General features: G+C 46.8%; 1 protein-coding gene across 6 annotated transcripts in view; it reads left to right on the forward strand.

Moving 5' to 3' along the window:
• The window catches only part of SDCCAG8 (SHH signaling and ciliogenesis regulator SDCCAG8), a 2,836,880-nt gene that overhangs the window by 2,518,486 nt on the left and 295,046 nt on the right, over window positions 1-23,348 (forward strand). For 3 of the 6 annotated variants that reach the window (XM_069607954.1, XM_069607957.1, XM_069607959.1), the window contains one exon: window positions 14,603-14,783. The exons of 1 other annotated variant lie outside the window; for it this stretch is intronic. In XM_069607954.1, coding sequence (XP_069464055.1) covers window positions 14,603-14,750 — 148 coding nt within the window. In that variant the 3' untranslated portion in view covers window positions 14,751-14,783. The remainder of the gene's footprint in view (window positions 1-14,602; window positions 14,784-23,348) is intronic. 2 more of the 6 variants (XM_069607955.1, XM_069607956.1) reach the window with 2 other exon arrangements.

Genomic DNA, 23,348 nt, shown 5'->3' on the forward strand with positions numbered 1-23,348 from the left:
AGAGAGGCACACTTGGGCAGGCAAAGGGCCAGGGGACTAGCAGAGCCAACGGTTGCTCACCTTGCCCTGCTGCATAGCACTCTAGTCCCGGACAGAGGGACCTAAACATATCCCAACAGCCGGCACGCTTCGTCGCCGGGAGAGGAGGGGCACACAAGGAACCTAGAAGAACGGGATCTAGAGGAGCCTAACCTATAGCCCAAGCACAGATCTGGAACAGTGCACGGGCCCCCACTGGACGATCAAGAACCTGCAGACTGAGAGGCCAGGGCAGCGACACGATGGGCACACGCGTAGGGCGTTAACACACCTAAATAACAGCGCAAGCAGGCAGAGCTGGGGGAGGCCCCCGCACGTGAGAAGTAACAGCCACAGGCATATCAGAACTAAGAAATGGCCGATTGAACGCTTTCTTGAGCAGTAGACGGACAGAGCTGGAGACAACCAGAGCAATGGCTCTCAGAGGGGGCAAGGGTAAAGGCAAACAACCAACCATGGATATTTTCACTAAGCAGACCCTGACAATGCCTGCACAAACTGTGACCACTACACTGGAAGACACAAATTCACTGAGGGGGGACCACCTGATATTGGTAGCCATAACGGAACTGAAATCCTCATGGGGCGCTGCAAAGGCAGACTTGAAAGCGGCGCTGGAAACAAAGATGGACGCAGTAGGGATAAAAGTCAACCTGCTTAGGCAAGACGTAAGGGCACTGGCGGAACGTACGAATAGCTTGGAGAGCTAAGTGAAGATCAACAAGGACGTCAGCAATACGTACGCTAAAGAGGTCCATGTCCTAAAACAACAAGTGTCGAACCTGAAAAACCGAGCCGAGGAAGCCAAAGTTGGGGCCGGATAGGGAGGGAGTAGGGGTGGGTGGGGAAGTTGGGGAAGTTGCAATGTTTATTTTGAAGTTGGGGAAAGAGCCTACACACAGAAGCGATGGCCTACAGGCAAGACTGGGACACTTGCATGGGGAGGAGCGGGATGTTCTAGGATCATGGGGGACCTTAAGGTGATCCCCTGGAATGTCAGAGGGCTCAATAGATACCTGGAAAGGAATAAGGTTATGATGTATCTGTGTAGACAGAAAATAGATATAGCCCTAATACAGGAGACTCACCTCACAAAAGAAAGATTAGAAGTGATCCGTAAAAAATGGAAGGGGACCGTTGTCGGCGCAACATATTCAGCTTATGCTAAAGGGGTGATCACCTGGGTAGCACCGCATGTCCCATTCCAGTTACTACAGTCCACAGTGGAAGCAGATGGGAGGATGGTTGCAATAAGGGGGCTGGTGGAAAACAAAGAAATATGCATTATAAATACATATGCCCCGAACCAGAACACGGCTGCATACTTTAGGACCCTATACAAAAAAGTGAGCATGTGCTTCGGGGAGGCGGTGATCTGGGGAGGAGACTTTAACTGTACATTAAATCCGAAAATAGACAGATCAGATAACAAAATAGACAGACCCACCCCGGCTGCCAGGGCGTTGCAGTCATTGTTGACGGACTTCAGGTTGGAGGATGCATGGAAGGTGCGCCACCCGCAGGATAGGCAGTATTCACATCACTCGGCCCACAGAATTTGCATACTAGGCTAGACTACATGTTTGTCACACAGGAGCTGATGGCAGAAACAGTGCTGACATAATACAAAGCGAGGGTCCGATCAGACCACTCACCACTGGTCCTAATATGGCAATACCGACCCCCAAGAGCAAGGATACCAACGTGACGCCTTAGGGCTGAGTGTCAACAACACGCAAAAAAAGAGCTCAATTACCCCTCTTTTCGTCCACCAAACATATGGATCAGGGACAAGGAGAGAGAACTGATAGATAATCTATTTTATCTACCTGAAGGTCACATAAAACACATATTATTTTCCATGCCAGCTCCCTCCCTGGTTTATCTCCTCCCGCATGTTGTCTCTCTATATATTTTTTATAGTTTAGATTGCACAGTCTCTCCCAGAGTCCAGCGCATTTCTGTTGCAGTCCGAGTATAGTTTCAGTATCATCCATGGTGTTCCCTTCTCTGCTCATCGCTGTTTCTAGTTCTTTTTCCGCTTCCTGCAGTTCAATCAATATCCCACCTTGTAGTCCCTTGGACTTTTTAACATTTGAGGACTTTTTAACATTTGTGTTCTTTAATTTGCTTTGAGTGTTGTGAGGTGACTTGTGGAAAGCGCCCACCATATATATTTGTGTGTTATTCAATCTAAGTCTATTAAAATATGTGTTTTTACTTTGCTTACTCTTTTGAAAATAATATGTGTTCTATGTGACCTTCAGATAGATAAAATAGATTATCTATCAGTTCTCTCTCCTTGTCCCTGATCCATATGTTTGGTGGACGAAAAGAGGGGTAATTGAGCTCTTTTTTTGCGTGTTGTTGACACTTTACAAATTAGTCCCTATTCCAGCTCAATCCCCCTTCAACTAAAAATTGGGACGCACCCTTTTCTTACGCCCGCCTTAGGGCTGAGGCCTCAAAAGATGCAATATTCAGAGAGGATTTGAGAGGAGAAATAATAAGTTTCTTTGAGACCAACACTGGCAGTGTTGAGTCAGCTGGGACGCTGTGGGAAACCTTTAAATTGGTAGCGAGGGGGGATAGCCATAGCTAAGTCCAAGGGACTACAAGGTGGGATATTGATTGAACTGCAGGAAGCGGAAAAAGAACTAGAAATGGCGATGAGCAGAGAAGGGAACACCATGGATGATACTGAAACTATACTCGGACTGCAACAGAAATGCGCTGGACTCTGGGAGAGACTGTGCAATCTAAACTATAAAAAATATATAGAGAGACAACATGCGGGAGGAGATAAACCAGGGAGGGTGCTGGCATGGTTAGATAAGAGCGAGACCCCCAGATCTACAATCGGAGCAATAATGAGGGAGGATGGGCAGATAGTGGACGCCCAAGAGGGCGTGAATCATGAATTCTTTTAGTACTATCAACACTTGTATGGGGATGAAGGGGGAAGCGACTGCGGGAAATAAGAGACGAGATACACTGGAAGATATAGGCCTGCCGCAAATCAGTGCAGAGGAACGGGAGGAGTTGGATACCCCGATCACTCTGGAGGAATTAGAAGAGATGGTAGTGCAGCTATCCACCAGCAAGACTCCGGGGGGCGATGGGCTCCCTAGCGAGTTTTATAAAATATACAGAAATGAGGTGCTCCCCCCGCTTTTAGAGATGCTAAATGACGCATAAGAAATAGGGAGGCTGCCAGAGTCCCTAAGAGAGGCGATTATTATACCGCTCCCTAAACCCAATAAGCCTGGCAAAGATTGTGGATCATTTAGACCGCTGTCAATGCTCAATCAAGACAGCAAAATGCTCACAGCGGTCCTGGCAAACAAAATGAGAAGGATTATTAATAAATAAGTACACCCCGATCAGACCGGATATGTTCCTCATAGGGACATATCCAATAACCATAGACAACTTCACCGGGTTATTGAATATACGAATGGAGAAGCGGGCGAAATGGCAATTGTATCGTTGGACGCAGTAAAGGCCTTTGACTCAGTAAGGTGGCCATGGCTGCGTTCAGCCCTTTCCAATTATGGCCAGGGATTAAAACAGGAGTAATAATATCGGAAAGGTGGCAACTTAGTAGGGGTACTAGAAAGGGGTGCCCGTGGTCCCCTATGCTGTATATTTTAGCGCTAGAGCCCCTGGCGATATACCTAAGGCAGCAGTATGACACAATAGGAATCACCATAAAAGAAGAGCTGCACCTAGTTTCTTTGTACGCTGACGACATGCTGCTCTATCTACGATACCCTGAAGAGAACCTCCAATATGTGTTGGAAGTGATGGAGCGATTTGCGTCGCTGTCTGGCATAGCGGTGAACCCCAAAAAATCATGTATATTTCCGCTGGGTAGATATAAAGGGATCCCGCGAGATCAATGACCTGTTCTACAAATACCATGGGAGGTCAACACGTTCAGATATCTTGGGATAGATGGTTATCATACGGTGGAGGCAGAGCACCAACACAATACTGAGAAATCGGTCAAGAGCATTGAAAATAGTATGAAGTTCTGGGCAAGACTCCCCTTGGCGATGAATGGAAGAGGGGCAATGCTGAAAATGGTAGTTTTGCCAAGACTATTGCATTATTTTGGGAATATACCATATCTGATACCAAGGAGATTTTTCGCTAAGATACATAGCATATGTAGGGAATTCCTGTGGCATGGGACGAGGAACAGAATTGTGCTTTGGAAATTACAAAATTCGTATGATTGTCATGATTCCTGCCCCTCATGTCCCCAGCCCTCCAAGATGTCAGGCTGGAGCCAGGCCACGATCACCTACATGGCCCTCAAGGGCCTCTCCATCCCTCCAAAGATCCACTTGGAGTCAGACTTGGCGCTTGTGGCACCAGACTCACTCACTCCCATAGGATAACATTGGGGATTGGACTTGTAGTGCATTGATGGGGACAAGATGGATGCCCCCACATATTTCGGTTCCCAGAACTGCATGTGCAGTCTAGTCCTTTGGGTGTGGTTCAGCCCAAAGACACCTGGGAAACCCAGAGACTATTTAAGCCACGCCCAGGCTGAGAAACATGCTTTGTGTTTTCTGCACCTGCAGCGTGACACTCACCGTGTTCGGATCGGTCTGCAGTAGGCCTGCATCTTTCTGCGCTCAGCTCCTGCAAGAACAAGAACACCGTTAGGAACAGCCTTACCTTGCAGCGTTTCTGCCCATCATTCATCGCTCCTTCTGTTCTGCGGGTATCTTCGGCGGTGTCATTCCCATCCCGGCACGCCGCTTCCTAAGGAAAAGGGAAAAGAACAGAAAAGAGGCATTAGTAAGCATTCAGCAAAGACTGTACGAGCTTCAAACGCTTACCTGAAATCCCAGCCGCTCTGGGGGAACTCTGTCTCCGGAACTTCTCATCCATCTGCAAGAGGGAAAAGACACTCCAGGTTAGCGTGAAAACATCTAGAGGCGCCGCATACCGCGCTTACTCACCGCATTTCTTCTTCATAACCGGCACCCACGCTGAAAACGTCGCGGCACCTAAAAGACACAGAAAAAGAACTCAGTTCAATACAAATATGAAATGGTCGCATTGTGCATCGCGCTCTCACTCACCTTCAGCGCTACTCATCTCAGCAGCACGTCACCATCCCCGGACGCCGGCCATCATCTAAGAAAGGAAAGGAACAAAGTTAGAGAACTTTTCAAAAGACTCATTATACTTACCTGTCGGACTCTTGCCAGTGAAGTAACTAGGCAGCAACGTGTCCGCATCAATCAACGCGCCCCTGCGCTGAAAGCAGGACGGGGAGCACACTTTCCAAGTAAACAAGGTGAGCTGTGGATCAAAGGGAAGGGTTGGACCCCGGGGAAGAAGGGGTTCAAGCACACAGAGACAATAGGGAGTTAAACTCTACCAATCCTGTGTTTCAGGCCCAGTCTCCAGTCGAGTAGACTCCAGGGAAGGGTTCGAGGTCATAAGAGGTCAGAACAGGCTGAGTGACGTCCCCTTGGATACCAGGTGAGCGTTACAATGATAGAGGGGGTATAAAACTGCCAAACTATGAGATCTACTATCTAGCAAGCCAACTACAATATGTGGCAAAATGGTTATCAGAAGAATCAACCTCGGAATCTAGATTGTTTTGATTAGAATGTTTCCCATTCTTCCTAAAAGAAATTATATGGTTGCCCAAATCAGATATGAAAGAGTACCCAGCGATGATGATATTGGGATGGGAAATATGGCATAGGGCCTGTCAGGTAATGGAGAACCCATCCCGTGTTCCCCACAAGTGCCACTAGTCGCATTGACGGGAAAAGAAAGCCAACTAATGAAGATGATCAGGAAGCACTGGGAACCGGGAGGGATAGCAACAGTGGGAGACATGCCAAGAGAGGAGGATAAAAGAGTTTGAAATGCTTGTAGAGGAAACAGCAGGCACACATGGGACAATATATTACATACCATAGGATGGTGCGGTGAATTGGGCCGAGATGGTCTGAAATAGCACTAGAAGAGCAACCGGACGCCGCCATAGAAATAATATATGACATAGCAGAAGGAGGGCACGAGATATCTAGGATATATGAGCTGGTGATGTCCAAAGTGGGGAAGGAAGTGGTACAATTGAGACAGGATTAGGAGGAGGAAGTGGGTGCCTCAATGAGTGACTGGTTGTGTGAGCAAGCGCAAGGGTACCTAAGAAAGTGTCAAGGAATGCGAGGCTACAGCAAATACAACTGTATATAACCCACAGGGCTTATATGACACCCCAGAGGATAGCTAAATTAAAAAACACAGAACGCCAAACATGCCCCAAATGCGGCAGAAAAAACGCTGGGATGACGCATATGTTCTGGGCATGCCCAGAAATTGAGAGATTCTGGGGAGAAGTGGCCCATAGACTAGACGAAAAAGGGATTAAGATAACGATGGACAAGGCATGGGCATGCCTGGTAGGAGGGTTCCCCAGATCACGTAAACTTAAACATGTAAATAAACTGAAGGATTTGGCATATAAATTAGCGAAGCGTAGAATCACCATGGGGTGGAAGGCAAGTCATAGACCAAGGATAGAAATATGGTGGAAAGACCTTCAGAAATGGGCGGAGGCTGAAACAGCGGTATGGCAGGAATCTAGCAATGCTGGAGGGGATGAAGAAGCTGAAACCTTGAAAGCCTGGAAACATTTAATAGCCACACTGTTTGGGCCCATACAGGACGGGTCGAGTAACCAGGACCCGGCAGAGAATACTGAAGAGGGAATCCCTTTGCAAGATGATGAAGCAGAATGCAAAGTAGAGTAGGCTCGAATGGGGGGGAGGGAATGGCGACACAGTAGATATTGCTAGAGCTGTACAAAATAGAAATGATGTAATATGTACTGCACGTTAGGTTTTGTGTTTGTTTGAAATAAAATCAATAAAATTATTATTTAAAAAAAATTATAATACACAAAATATCTTGACAGTATTAGCCACTGCTCTCACCATGGGCAAATCTGTTCTGGCTGTTTGGTGCTGGATTCGAACCTGTTACCTTAATGTTTCTCGCAGATTTCTATATGCTTAGTCCACTGATCTTAGTGGTCTCTCTTGCTCGCTCTCTCCTCCATTCGCACTCCCTCCCTGTCTCTCAGCATTTGTTATTCTCCAGCATTGGATCTTTCATAGATACTCATGCTTTGAATATTCCCTGTCAGGCTGGTAATCCTTGGTTACTTACTTATTAATTTTAGTAAAGGAAAAAACAGCTATGTTTTGTAGTCTACCCTCCTCATTATGGAGGATTTTGGTCCCAGCAATGGGACGTCAAGTGGTAAGCCTTTCCCCGTGAAGCAATGTACAGATTCTAACCACATGTCATGCTGAGAGGAGTCCTCACCTTTTGTTCAGGAGAAAAGCTATTTCTACAGAACATAAACAGATAAGTCTTTCAATTGTTTGTAAACATAACTGGAAAGCAGATAAAAAAAGTCCCTTTTCAGGACTTGCTCTACGTATGAGTTTAAGAATGTGTTTGAGGGATACAAACTTGTAGATTGTATAAACTGCCTGTATCCCAATCATACCATTGAAGACTGTGACATTTGCCAGGGTTTCAGTGCTAAAACGCTGAATAGACAGACACAGGAGGTTGGTATGTTGGCTAAATGAGATAAAATATCCATCCTCAGAAGTTGTCTTCAAAAAGTGAGGCAGTTCCAAAACTCTGTATCAAAACATCCACCTCTCAAAAAACGGCGAGGTCAGAGGGGAGAGTCCCCCAAAAAGCGTAAAAGGAACAAAAAACCAACCATCGGAAAAGGGTTCATTGGTGAAACATAAGCCATCAACGAGCACCTCGACAATGACTGGATCGTCCACAACCGCAATGCCACCCGATCGTCAACAGGCCCTCGCCTGTCTTCTCTATCCACTTATATCTGCAGATTTCTTGACATGTTTGTTGTGTCCTGTTGTGCCCTTAAGTCCACGGGTCCATGGCTGCGCGTAATAAATTTATTAAAGTAAAGGTGCTGCAAATACAATCGCAGAACTACCGTCACCATCAACGCCATCCAAATCATTGAAAATCCCATCCTTGCAGTCTTCCTTGAAGGTCTCGTCAGTGACAGAATTTCACCGCTCGTCAGCGACAATCAGAGTGCCAGTTGTCAACAGAGTCAATCCACAAATATTTCATGTCCATGACCACATCAGTAGCCCCAAAGGTTATGCCTACAGAACAAGGCATGGGTATATCCCAAAGCCAAATGGCAAGCACTCCTTTTAATGCAGAAGGCACTCTACCTCGACCTACCTCACCGGCAATATTGCCAATTACGTACTCATGCATGATGCCATTCAAAATACATGAACACCATATCGACTCTGACTTTTGAGGCACAACAGGGCTGCTCACCACCCTTCTCTGACTCAGAGGATTTGGTTATTCTGGAGTAAGACCTAAGCTCAGCGCCACATCTACCATCTCAAAGACCGACAGTGCCTCATCAACCAGTAATTGTAGGTGGCACAGCTCCGCTCCCACAAATGCCACAACTTATCACCCGGTTCCAAGTCTGCAACCGTCAACAAGTGGGAAAAATCTGCCCCCACACATGCTGGCACCAGCGTGTCCAGCAATAAACCTGCAGGTGGTACTGTTAGTGAAAGTCCTGTCATCCCTACAAACGTTGCTATTGCAACTCAACATTAGGCTGCCAACTCCAACTTTTCCAGTGGCGCATTAGTCAAGGCCATTACAAGATGCACCGGCAAGAAGGTATAGGTTACACTCACCTGTACTAAGCACAATCTCCCCACGTAGGCGGTCAAGCTCTCCTCAGCAATGCATACAACAGGGGACACCCAAAACTGCACCATGGCCACACAGGTCACCAGCTCGCCCAACTAGAACTGCTCACCAATTGGGGAACAAGAAGGGGAATTACTTCATTCAGATAGAGACAATGATCCACGGGATACTGCATCCTCCTCATCATTTAAAGGAGATAACTGGGATACGGAAGACTCTCCTGCAGATGATGCATCGGAAGAACCACAAAAGTAATCACTGCCGGATGAAATAGGGGTGTTTCACTCTATGATTACTAGAACCTGCCAGTAGTTTGGTTTCACACCAACAGAAGAGAAAAAATATTGCTTCCTATTTGACCACATGAGCAAGAGAAGGAAGTCAGTAGTCTCCATCCCCATTCTCGATCACGTCTGGGAGGAAGGGTTCAAAACCATGAGACATTCTTTCACGGATCCTGCTGTAAAAGGGAGGCTCAAAAAGAAGTTCAAAGCCCCAGATACCAAAACAGAGCATCTTACCTCACAACCTACTCCAGACTTGGTGGTCTCGGCAGCTGCAGGCAGAAAAAGCTCCTCACAGTCAGCCAAATGTTCAGTGCCCGCAGAAAACAAAGGTCAGAAAGTAGACGCATTTGGGGAAAAAATGCTAACCATTGGAGCTAGCACTGTGAAGGAGGCTAACGATCTTGGCATCATGTCACGAAACAACAGGGATATGTGGCACAGAATTGCTGTGATACTGGAACACCTTATAGAGGAGAAACCAAAGGAAGCCTTGGCCATCCTAAAGGAAGGGGAAGAGGTCTCTAACCACAACATTAATATTACTGTGGACATCACTGAAACCAGATTTAAACATAGAGAGATCGGGGCAGTGCTCGGATGTCAAGGTTGGCTCCGCTGTACGGATTTCTGCCAAGAAGTTCAAAGTAAAGTCCTAGTCATGCCTTTTGATAGGGACAACTTATTCAGAACAAAGATTGCTGACGACATAAAGGCAATAAAAAACCCACACAGAAACAGGAAGATCGTTAACATCCTTGCAAGGAAGGAAAACATGTTGTTCCTTCAGTGGGGCCACCAGGCAGGGCCACATATTCCTCATACACTAGGGGAAGACGAGCTTACAATAAAAACACATATTACTTACAGGGATATCAAAAGTCTTTTCAAGGGTATCAAAAGTCTAGAGACTGTAAACCAGCACAAAGGCATAGAGGCCCCTCCTCCTCCTCCTTCACAAAGGAGGAGGCAGGCCACAACCCACAGACGGAACCGGTGAAGAAAGTACGGGGTAACATCACACACCATATTGCAGAATGGAACAAAATGTCATTCAAAAAAAGCACAACCTAGATTTTGCCAATCAACCCCCTGCAATCCCAGCAAAGCAACAGGTAATGCCTCATCAAAAAGTGCTATTGTAGGAAGCTCAAGAAATTCTGGAAAAACATGTGGTACAAAGAGTGCCAAAGCGTCTCCAAGGTGTGGTTAAAAAAGCCAGACGGAAAGTGGTAGCCTACTGCGGATCTCGGAACACTAAACAAATATATGATGAAGCAGCGGTTCAAGATGGTCACTCTAATGGAGGTCATCAGGGCGGTTCAGCTGCAGGACTAGTTAGAATCTCTCGAACAGCGGGATGCATATTTCCACATACCAGTGCACAAAAAGCACATAAAGTACTTCAGGTTTATGGTCAGGAACTAACATTACCAGTTCTGGGTGCTTCCCTTTGGACTGAGATCGGCCCCCGGGACTTTCACCAAGTGCCTTGTTCCAATAGCAGCATACCTCAGAAAACAGGGTCAGCATGTCTACCCGTACGTAAACGATTGAATAGTGCAGAGTCCCACACTTTGCCTATCGCAGCAATCCATTGCACAAGCAAAGAACATACTACAACGGCTAGGATTCGCTATAAACTACAACAAATCCTGCATGCAGCCATCCAAGCGGTTGGTTTTCCTGGGAGCAACGTTTTCTACAGAGGAAGACTCATGAAACTTCTAGGGACAATGTCCTTGTGCATACCTCTTATCCCACACTGCCGGGTGCAGATGAGGCCATTGCGGGAATTTCTAGCTATCAGATGGTCCCTATCAACGGGTTGCTTGGAAGACAAGGTCAAGATCACCCATTCACTAACCCACAGACTCAAATGGTGGTTGTTCCCCAAAAAACCTCTGCAAGAACTGCCATGCCAAAAGACCCTAGTCATCGATGCCTCGTTATCTGGGTGGGGAGCACATGTAGACCGGCTTCATGTAAAGGGACTATGAAACAGTCAGAAGCGGCCCTACATATAATTTCTATGGAACTAAGGGCAATCAGATCTGCACTGAGGTTGTTTCTACCAGTATTGAAGGGATCAACGGTATGAATATTAAGGGACAATACAACAACAATGTACTATATATCAGGAACCAAATGGGAATTCAATCCTGTCTCCAGAAGCTCAACAGATATGGCACTTGATGATACACAACAACATATCACTCCAGGGGTACCAACTCCCAGGGATCCAGAACTCGGTGGCGGAAGAGCTTAGCAGGGTGATGCCACAATGTCAAGAATGGGACCTGTGCAACACCCAAAGACAACAAAAAGTGCAGAAGGTTCGCCAGCAGGCACCTTCAGGAAGTATCGATGGGGAATGCTTCGTCCATATCATGGAGCGACCTCTTCGCCTATGCGTTTCCCCCAATCCCAGTAATCCGCAAGGTAGCACAGATGCTGAAAGCATACCATTGCTGCCTCATTCTAATAGCACCAGCATGGCCACGACAGGTGTGGAACTCAGATCTGGTCCAGATGTGTGAGGAACACCAAGTGCAGCTACAAGTGACACCCAACCTTCTCTCAGAATGGGGGAAGAGCACTGCACCATGACCCGCAGTCAATGAGCCTCATTACAAGTTTGCTGGTGCAGTAGCAACGGTACCGGTAAGCTTACCGGTACCGTTGTTACCGTGTCGGCAAGCTACGAGTTCTGCTCGTGGGTACCTTACCGCCCGCCAGGTCTGACCTGGCGGAGGGACCGGCATCCGTGAGCAGACCATGCCGGATGCACCGACACCATTCTGAATGGTGCCGGTGCATCCGGCCTCCCCATTCCCATTGAGCCTTATGGGGCTCGAATGGGAAAGGGGAAAATGTTTTACCGGTGCCCGGGAATGGGCAATTACCAGGTCTGGCAGGGCTGTAATGACCCGGTAATTGCCCATTCCTGGAAGCCGGTAAAAAAGCAACTCCGGCGGCAGCCTTGACGGTTTTACCAGCATGGCAACCACCAAAGTCGTAATGCGGCCCAATGTGCCCGTCTTAATGACTTTAAAGTTAATTGACAGAAGCAAACTGCAATAGGTAAAGTACCAAGAGGTAACAAAAATAACTGGTTATTTATGTAGTACTTTATCGTTAACCATCTGAAAAGGCCGTAATACCATGTGGTGATGTAACTCAGCTCAATGACGCTCACTTTTTTAACCTGAAAAAGATGACTTGCTGAGTCGTTGCTCCTGGATTCAAACTTAATACCTTAATGTTTCTCGCTGATTTCTGGATGCTTAGTCCACTGATCTTAGTGGTCACTCTCGCTCACTCTCTCTCAGAATTTGTTAAACTCATGCCTTTTTACTCCCTCCGCTCTAAGCATTCCTATTGTTAGGGAGAATTCTCATTTATGGCTAATTTCCCTCACCTAGTGAGTCCCTCGGCAGCTTTGCTGGATTTCTGGGGTTTATTTTTTCCACCTGGTAAGAGTGTGAGCCTTTTTCCCACTCTTACATGTGTTTTGCCATGTGTATTTCTACTGTTTGTGTGATCTTGGGCTCTGGAGCACACTACTCCATGGGCCCCACTGTTTGTGTGTGTTACACAGCACCTTCAGTGCAGTGACACAGGGTTGTCTTTTAGACTTCCCACTGACTCCATTTTTCTGGGGCTGACTACTGTGCCCCAGAAACATGTAAAGTTGCCATTGAATTTATATAGTCACTTTAAAACTACAGACCCAATACACCCCATCTTACATGGAGTATTGGAAAGGGTTAATTCCTACCCCTTTTTGTCTGTGCCTCTCTGAGCTTTGTTTTGCTCTTTTAACATTTAGACTTGGCTGGTGGCAGTGGTATCTACAGTAACTTTTCTACCGCGATTATACTATATAAACGTGGTACTGTTCCAGGCTATTGTGGTAGCCTCGAACTTAAACCTGCTTGCCCAAATACTTTTTATTTCGGCTCAGGTGGGTTTAGTCGACATTTCTTTTTGTTAAAGTCCTTGTGTCTTACTTTGCGCGGCAAACCATGTTTGCCTTCTTTGTTCACCGTCTTTTGGCAGGCTTCTACGAAGAAGCCCTCCTTTGGCGCCTGGGTGTCTATGTGGGCTGAATGTGAGGGTGGGAAGTCGCACTTTGTGATGATTGGCTGAGGTGGTTGTCCGGGCCGGACAACCCCCCTGCTGAGTGATTGACAGCCAGGCTGTGTGAATGGGGGATTTTCGTATAAAAGGCAGGACATCAGAGTCGCCACTGGAACTGCAAGGAACTGAAGAGAAGCGGAGAAGAAGACGGCTGCTGCAACCCCGAGTCCCGGTGAAGCCCTGCTGCAGTCCTGAGCTATCTACCCTTCAACGACCAGAGAAGATCCAGTCCGGAGTCTTCTTCCCTTGAGCCTGGTGAGGTCAACCAGCTCATCTTCCACAGCCAGAGGATCCTCTTTGTGGTCGAAATCGCTGCACACTGCTGTAGTGGTCCGGATAGCCATCTGAAGAGCCTCTCCTGTTTTAAAGGAGCGCACCTTTTATTCACCGTCGCTGCTGCTGGCCTCATCCCTGGGTAGTGTAGATCCCTCTAGACGTCCTCCTTCTGGTTTCCACGACTGAAGCTCCAGGAACCGTGAGTCTGCAGGAAACTACCAGGACCAACTGCAGTGGCACCAGCATTCTGCAACAAATAAGGTACTGTGTCCGTCTTCAAAGAATTGGGGTGAACCCTTCTTCCTCCCCAAAGGCATGTCCTTTTCTTCCTTCCCTCTTATAACTTTTGCCTCCTCTTCTGACAATATCTAAGTACTCCTGGCAACCTTGAATCTTGAACTGTTCTAACTGTGTGATCCTCAGCAACAGGGACCATGTTCCACTTGACACTGGCGCAGGACTATTGATTTTTATTTTCATGTTAGAAGATTCCCTCTGATTCTCTCTGCCTTGACAAAAGTATTGCCTATGATTTTTATCCCCAACTCTCTTGTGTTAAGTCATGTGCCAAGTGTGTTTGACTACGGCTACATTTCTTCCCGGTAACGTCTTTTGTTTCATAACACCGGTCTGTCAAATCCTAAGGTACTTACCGAATTGGTTGTGTGTAGTGTATTTGAAGTGTGGTTTTATTTTTCTAGAAGTGAAGTGTTTTGTGAACATATGATTTAAAAATAAATGTACTTATATTTTTTAACCAGAAACCTTGAGTCAGTGTTTCCTTGAGTGACAGTAATTGTAGTCCTTTATGTAATCTCTACTACTGCTCATTTGCTCTTCAGATAATATGGTTTTCCTTCTGGATATACCGTGCTTTGCATTTCCCATTAGTTGTATGTAATATTTCAGGTATTCATAGCCAAGGGCCACAAAGTATTCAATGACATTTTCTACCACTTAATCAGTACGTTGTGGGTTTCTGGTTGAAATACTGCCCTTGTGTGGGATTGTAGATGTCCAGTTTTGGCGAATGTACCTATACGTATGTTTTTGTTTCCTTTTTGATCCAGATTACAGCAGCTAGACAAGCATTGCCAAAATAACTCCCACCAGCTCGTGGAGCTGCTCAACAAACATAATCAGCTAATGAAAGAGCGACAGACCCTTAGCGAAGAAAATCGCACTCTTAAGGCCCAGGTGATCAACGTCATCCAATAATTAAACACAGAATTTAGATGTGAGCCATAAAAGGTATTCTGTAATGTTCTTATCACGTCAGTATTTGCAGTTTTTAAATGGACTCCGGTGGGTGTCTGCCACCTTTTGCTCTTAGTATGGAACCAAATTTGTTTGTTTTTTGTTGGAAGTTATTTTTTTTATATTTTCTCTTTTTTATTTCCTTTGAAATAGTTTGAACAAAACACTGTTTTATTTCACCTTCTGACTAACCTAAGGCACATTATAGTTATAAAACTACTAGGAACGGATTGTTGTCGTAGACCTAGAGTTGCCATTATTTATACTTCACGTTCTTCAATAAACTCCCATTTAGATAAAGTAATTGTTTATTTTCTTTAGGAGATTTCTGTAGTAGTAGTACTAGTAAAATAACTTTATTTCGGCGTATTGCCATTAAAGCACAATTATCATCAAGCAAATCCAATATTAACATTTAAAACACTGCAAAAGCAATAGAAACATAACATATAATTTATAAGATACATTTCTTGGTCAGGCCCAGGCACTTTTCAAGTAGTTTGACTTTGGAGCTCAACACTATTTTGAGTGCTTCCTGCTTAGACATTTTTAGGGCATCTTTAGTGCCATTTAAATTATGTTTTTTGTAGATAAGGACAAGCCACTTGAGGGGCACGCTCCTATAAACGGGGCATATGAATAGGTGTGTAAGGTCTTCAACTCCTTTCCCACAGATTATACACAAAGACAAATCGACTCTGCCCCAGGAGCTATGCCTCTGTCCTTGCTGAACCAAGATGGGAAGATTCTTAAAGCAGTTATGGCAAATAGGCTTAGTCCAGTTATAGGTAAGTTCATTCACCCTGACCAGACAGGATATGTTGCATAGAGAAATATTACTCACAAACCAGTAGAGAGACACAGGAAGTTGCAGTCGTGTCACTTGATGCAGTGAAGGCGTTCAACTCAGTTAGATGGCCTTGGTTGCTGGCGGTCCTTGAGAAAGTCGGCATTGGGCCCACATACATTAAATGGGTGTGGCTACTATACAATGCGCCAGTAGCAAGAGTAAAAACGGGCTCCACTATCTCAGAGCGGTGGCAATGGAGTAAAGGTACAAAGCAGGTGTGTCCATGGCCCCCGATGCTCTTCATATTGTCACTAGAACCATTGGCAGTATATTTGAGAAATGACTATGGAGAAATGGGTATAAATACGCTGTGGGGAAGGCATTTGATACCGCTATATGCAGATGATATGCTCCTATACCTGCAGTACCCGAAGAGAACTTAAAATATGTTCTTGGTGTGATGGCAAGATATGCAGTATTTTTGCGCATAACAGTTAACCCTCAGAAATCGAGTCTGTATCCCCTAGGAGAGTATAGAGGGAAGCCCATACACAAATTACCAGTGTTACCCATTAGATGGGAGATTGAGACGTTTAGGTTCCTATGGGTGGACATATATCATGACCCCAAGATGGAATATATATATAACACGGTGAAGGCCGTTGACAAAATTGAAAAGTGTATATCCTTCTGGGCGAGGCTACCATTGTCCATGATGTAGTGCGCAGCATTACTGGAGATGGTGGTGCTGCCAAGACTCCTATACTATTTTGCCAACATCCTGTTCACTATAACTAAACCTTTTTTCAAGAAGCTACACATCGTATGGAGAAGCTTCCTATGGCATAATTCAAGGAATTGAGTGGTGCTGCAGAAACTCCAGAATTCATACGAACAAGGGGGTATACAACTGAACAATTTTGAGGTGTATTTTGTGGCAAGCCAACTACAATTTGTGGCCAAATGGCTGTCAGACGACCAAGCACCGGAGATAAGGTTACTGAGAGCAGAAAGTACTCTTAATGAAGTTATATGGTTGCCCGATTCGCATAGGACGAATGATCACCACTTGATATGCCTGGGGTGCACAGTGTGGCGCAGAGCACTTCAGTTGATGGGGAACGCAGTACCATATTCTGTGCAGATACCACTAGTGACGTTAGAAGGAGTAGAAAAACATGTTAGGCAGAACGTGAAAAGGAGCTGGGAACCCATGGGTGTAGCGACATTGGGGGATGTACTAAAGGAAGGGAAGCCAAAGGAATTCAAAGAGTTAGTGGTAGACACCGGGGTACATCGGGGGTACTCCTGTGGAGTCTGAGACGGAGGTGGCCGGAGATCGACACGGCTTTACAGCCTGACGAGATTATAGAGACATTTTACAATGTGTCGGATGGTGGGCATGAAGTCTCGTGCATATACAAATTGTTAATGTCCAGGGTTGATGGTGAGATGGAATAAACGAAGCATAAGTGGGAAACAGACCTGGGAGAGACAATGACAGACGAGATGTGGAGCAGAGCTAGAGGATATCATAAGAAGGTGTCCAGAAATGCGCGACTTCAACAGATTCAACTATATTTGACCGATAGAGCATACATGACTCTGAACAAAATAGCCAAGTTTCACCAAGCAGATACACAGACATGTCCGAAATGTGGGGAGGTGGATGCAGATCTAGTACATATGTTCTGGGCATGGGTTGAGATCGGCAGATTCTGGGGAGAGGTGGCTCAAACACTAGCGAAAGCAGAGATTACCCTGGATGTGAGTTCCCCCAGGGCTTGCCTGTTGGGGTGCTTCCCAAGACCCAAGCGTGCTAAACATGCGAGTAAACTCAAAGACTTACCATACATCCTAGCGAAACATACAATTGCGATGGGGTGGAAAGCACAAGCAAGACCAGCAGTACAGGTATGGTGGAGGGAGTTGTTAAAATGGGACAACGCCGAGGCCTCTGTGTGGCAAGAAGCGGCTGACCGGGACATGGAACAAGAAGGGGGAGGGGTTGGGGCTTGGAAACAATTGATAGCCAATATGGAAGTCTCAGGACGGAGTATCAAGGCTTCAGTAGAGGGCTCCGAACAAAAAGGAACCACAACTAAGTAGAGGGAACCAAGAAGAGTAGGAGTTGGAAGGATGAGTGTGATGTAGGCCTGGGCGCGGGGTATTGTTAGGGGGGAGGGGATGAAATCATACAATCAAAAACGTGTAATTGTGGATGATCAGCAGTGTGTAAATTGTTATAATTATGTGTAAAAACCAATCATTTTTTTTTAACTCTGCCCAGGAGGTTACAACTACTGCAAGTGGGAGTATCCCTAACCTCTTTTTTAATTTTATTTTTTATTTGAATTAATTGTATTAACAATTTTTTCAAAAAACATTTAATCGTGACGTCCTGTTCATCCAAGTCCAGGTGCAGACGAAAAGTAGGAAAGAACGAAGGACAGAAGAAAAATCTAGATTAAGTCCAAGATGCAGTCAAGGGGCAAATCTGAAAGTACATCCTTGATAACAATCCCATATACATCAGTCTATCACACAAGATTTGGCATAATAAACTTCATCATTGAAACTGAGGCAAGGATCATCTTGGTTTGCTCGCCACATATTAAAGTCTTCCACCAAGCCTCTGTGTCCATTGTGGTAAATTGACTCAATGTTGGGGTCAGGTGTATTTCCCTCAGGGGGCTCCACCTGGTGCAGGTCATTAGTAAATGTCTGATGGATTCGGTCTCTTGGCTTGAGTCACAGAACCGACAATTTTTCTGAAAAGATCTTCCTTGGATGTAGTTGGTTTCGTTGGTATTTGAGAGGTTTCATCTTATTCTGAGAAAAATATCTCTAAATGATCTGTCCGGGAATTTCTTTAGAAAGCCTCTTCGATGGTTCCGTTTTATGGGAATTAATGGTGTATTCTTTGCCAGACTGCTATTGCTTGCTGTGTCCACTGTATTTATCGAATTGAGTTCAAAATGTTTTTTTGTTATTCTCAGCGGATTCATAGCAAGGTCTTTCCGAGCATCCGATTTCCTCTAATGTTTTTTTACGGCTACTTACCCAATTGTTTAGAACGCTATTTGAAGTTTTTTGAGATTTCATCATGGATTATCTCAAATATTGATGCGCAGAAGCGGCGCAGTATTTTTCGGTATAGGTTTAGTGCCTTCCATTCCACGATTTCTTCCAGAGAGGTTAGGCCGAGCTTGTTTCTGATTCTGGTGGTTCCCGCTGAATTTGGCAGATTTAAGATGGAGCGCCAGAACATGCCTTTCAGTACTGGCAAGATTTTTGTCGGCATATGGATCAGACCTTCTGCTCCATATGTTATGGTTGGGACCACTTTATTACTGTAAAAATTAACCAGTCCTGCAATAGAAAATCTCCCAAAACTTTGGTCCATCAGCCGGCCTTGCATTATCAACACTGCGACCTTGTCTTTTAGAAAGGCTTGGCCAGAGGGGGCTGTTGAGCCACTGATCAAGATTGCCGCTTAAGTGAAGAGCTCCTGCTGAGCAGAATCCGTTCTTTGAAGTAAATCCGATTACACCCTTTGTTGCAGCAACTCTCTACTACTAGTGGATGGGGGTATGTTTGCTGTTTCTGAGAGCTGCAATCCATGCAAAATCGGTGGCTGAACTCTGAGCTTTGTGCCCCTGGAACTGATATGCGGCAGAGGATTGTTGTGGAAGGCGGGAAGCATTGATCTCCTCCGGCGCTGTGCTGGGTCCCCCCTGCATCGGATTCAAGCATTGACTCCGCGGCTCTGCTGCGTGTACATGTTGGGCTCTTGGTCGCAGGGACGGACTCCTGGAGCTGCGGTTGGCGAGGCTGCAGCGTAGGCTCGGTGAGTGTGAGAGCCGCGAGGCACCCTGCACACACATCCGGATTCGCGCTCTGCCCTCCTGTGTTGGATGAGTGAGAGGAGGTGCGGCTCCTGTGATCCTTGATGGGCGCCTTGATTGTGGATCAGCTGTGGGCTGGTGCTCTGCGCCTTGTTGTCGACGCTGGTAAGTTCCTGAGCGGCCTGCCCACCCGTGGTGAGAAGTATTGCGGGTGAGGTGGGCTGAGGACTCCATCCGGAGGCCATGAGCGGCTGCCTCTTGGACGTGCTGTAATTAGCCTACATATGGGCCTCTACGACGGGGTGGATTAACCCCTGTGCTTGAGCTGTGGTGATTGCTGTGCGGTCCCCTCCCTGTGGGGATATTCCTTGGCCCTGCACCTCGTTGCTACAACTCGTGGATGCCGGAGTATGCAGCGGTGACCTTGTTGTCTTTGCTGAAATATCCCTGCTCCTGGTGCTTGAACCTGTGCAAGCTTCTGGAGACTGACACTTAATGGACAGTGCATCCAAAGCAGTATCACTAGGGGAGCTCTATGTTGTGGAGCTGTTTGAACACAGAAAATACCATGTCAGCAGGCACCAGTTGGGAGCTCATGGTGCATTGTTGGGGTGCTGGTGGAGATATTGCTTTGGCTACTCTTTGAGGCTTGTTGTGGCTACGATGCCATTGGCCCCTGGAATGACTGAGGAGCTAGGCTGAAATTATCATTATAGTAATCCATTGCATTGCCTGTACTGGTCATCCCTGCCACGATAGCCTTGCCTGTCTGTGTGCCTGGGCTTCATATACTCGTGGTCAATTGTCAGAATCCTGCACCAGGCCTATCGGGCCATCTCCGCTGGCCCCCTCTGTGCCCCGCGCCATTTGGGTTGCTGCTTATACCGGTGCTGGGGCCTGCATGACATCTGCTTGGCATTCCTTTGTGCTGCACTAGCTTGCTGGCTCTCCCACTCTTGATCTCAGGGCACTGATGCCTTAGTGTAACACTCCCCCCTTCGTCTTTCCACTTCTGGCTGGTGACAACGCTCCTGAGTCCTGACCAAGGGGGCCGCATCCAAGAAGAAGGGCCCAGTGGACACTTTTTTAACATTTTTTTAACTTCTTTTTATTTTTTACAACATAACGGAAAAGAACAAACCAAAAAAGAACGCATTCCCCATTTCCCTTTTTTCTCCTCCTCCCCCCTCCCTCTCCCAAAGGCTGCCGCAGTATGTTCGTAGTCCATCGCCTCCTCGGGCTTGGCTCTAACAGTTGTCGCGTTTATAGCGGAGGGACCGGTCTCTCAGCAGCCTCCTTCCTTTCACTGAGAGTGTCCCTGCTCTCGTCTATGCGTGTGTATGCTGGCCTTTCCAAGTAGGGTTTCCACTGTTCAGCGTCTGCGCAGGCTACGGCCACGCCTCTTTCCACCCAGTTCTTTCCTGTCTCTGAATCAAATGGTGCCCTCTGGCGTGGGCGGGCCAGTTTCCTCATTTCCCGAGTCGCCCTGGTCGCTCGTGTCATCCCCGTTTCTGTTACCTAGCAGGTCTCGTACCAGAGAGTTCCATGCCAATAGTCTGGCTCCACTGTTACTCTCCCCCCTTTGAGTGGCTCTCGCCCAGACTGCCGTCTCTGCTATTGTCCATTTTTGTAGGTCGGCCCACCAGCCCTCCTTCGAGGGGCCTTCGCTCCTGTTCCATGCCATCGCTATGCGGCGCTTTGCCAATATTATCATTAAGTCTTTCATTTTTGCCACATGTGACATCTGCCGGTGCCCCCTTGGGAACAGGCCCAACAAGTATGATGCTGGCGATCCCGCTGGCATGTGTATGTCTGCTGTCAGCGCCTTTTCTTTCACCATGTTCCAGAAGTCTGTTATCTGCGGGCACGACCAGAACATGTGCACCATGTCGGCTTGTTCGACTCCGCAACGCGGGCAGCACCGGGCCTGTCCATCTCCCATCCTCGACATTCTCTTGGGAGTCAGGTATGCTCTATGCACTATGTAGAGTTGCAGCTGCCTGAACCTGGCGTTCCTGGAGACCCTTTTCGTGTACCAGATGACTTTGTTCCATTCCTCTTCTTCAAAGGGTTGTTGAAGTTCCTCTTCCCATTTCATACGTACTCTTAGTGTCTTTTTGTTGGTGATTCCCAGCAACTGCTCATAGAGTCTGGATACGGTGTGCCCCCCTTCGGAAATATCATACCATGCGTCCAGTGCTCCTTCGGTGTCCTCGGGCTCAGGCATGGTGTTCCACCTTTTCTTTATTGCGCAAATTAGGCTATTATGTAGGATGAATTGGCCCTTGTGCATGTCCTGTTCATCTACCAGGGTTTGGAATTCGACCCATTGTCCTTCTCGCCACAAATCCCCTATTTGGGCTACTCCTTTGTCTTCCCATTGTGTTCTGTACGTGGCCAAACGGGCCACTCGGGTGTCCACTAGCCCTGCTAGTGGAATATGTCTTGAGCAAGGGTCTCGTATGTCTTGTGATTTCCAAGCTCTTTTCCATAGTGTTCGGCCTAGCTGAACTATGTTGGGAAGGTCTTTGGCTTGGGTGGCCTTTATCCATAAAAGTTCTCTCAGGTGGTATCTCCGGAGTGTTGGCCCAAAAAGTATTGCGTCTATGGAGATTTCTTCCCCTAGCCATCGCACCACAAATTGGAGTTGTGCTGCCAAGTAGTAATGCTCATAATCTGGGAGTTTTATGCCCCCCCACTCGTAGCTCCTTTGTAGTGTGTTTAGTGCCACCCTGTTTCTCCCCTCTCCCCACAGGAAGGTTCTCACCATAGTGTGTAGGTGTTTAGAGAAGGACCTCGGTATGTTATATGGGATGTTTGTAAAGTAATATAAAAGTCGGGGCAGGACCGTCATCTTTAGCAGTGCCGCTCGGCCTATCATGCCCAACGGTAAGGTCTGCCAAAATTTCATGGCGTTTTCGATTTTGTTCAGGGCTGCTTGTGTATTACCTGCATGTGTTTCCGTGGTGTCGTGGTAAATGTCTACTCCCAGGTATTTAAAGGTGTGCGGGGTCCATGCAATACCTAGGTGCGGCAATTGGTCTGTCGGTATTGCGCGTAGGCCAGCTAAGGGAAATAATGAGGATTTTTCTCTGTTGACCACTATTCCGGATAACCTGCCGAACACGCTCAGCGCTTCCAGCAAGTCCTGCAGGTGGGCGCGTGGGTTCTGTATGTAGAGGAGTATATCGTCTGCGTATATGGATATCTGATGTGTTTCCCTATCTATCTCTATGCCCGTGTCCTTGTAATCCGTTCTTAGGAATACTGCGAACGGCTCCAGGGCCAGAATATATAACATTGGAGACAGGGGGCATCCCTGTTTTGTGCCTCGCTCTATGCCCCATTCCTTAGAAACTTGTCTACCTGTCTTGACCCTCGCTCTCGGATCCTTGTATAATAGTTCAATCCATCGTATGAACCCTCGACCAATCCCGTAGTGGGCGAGCGTTCCCAGGAGCCAGTCCCATCCTACCGAATCGAATGCTTTGATTGCATCCAGTGAAGCCACAGCCCTCTCCCCTCCCTCTTGGTTTGTCCTTTCTATGACATAATGGAGTCTGCGTAGATTCCAGGACGTGTTTCGTTCCGGTACATACCCTGTCTGATCTGTGTGGATCAGGGTGGGTAGCACTTTTTTAAGGCGGTTAGCCAGTGTCGCCGTCAGGATCTTGGAGTCCTGGTTTATTAGGGAGATCGGTCTGTAGGAGCCGCATTCGGGGGGTGGCTTTCCTGGTTTAAGGATGGGGACTATTATCGATTCTGACATGCTTCTCGGGAGTCTTCCTTTCTCATATGCTTCCTCTAATGTTTCCAGCAGTCTCGGGGCTATGTCGTTTTTGTATTGTTTATAAAATTCGCCTGGCAACCCGTCTGGCCCCGGAGATTTCCCTGTCGGTAACCGGGTAATCACTTCTGTTA

The sequence above is a fragment of the Ambystoma mexicanum genome, chromosome 4q (assembly GCF_040938575.1).
Source record: "Ambystoma mexicanum isolate Mex_15411 chromosome 4q, UKY_AmexF1_1, whole genome shotgun sequence".
Lineage (NCBI taxonomy): Eukaryota > Metazoa > Chordata > Amphibia > Caudata > Ambystomatidae > Ambystoma > Ambystoma mexicanum.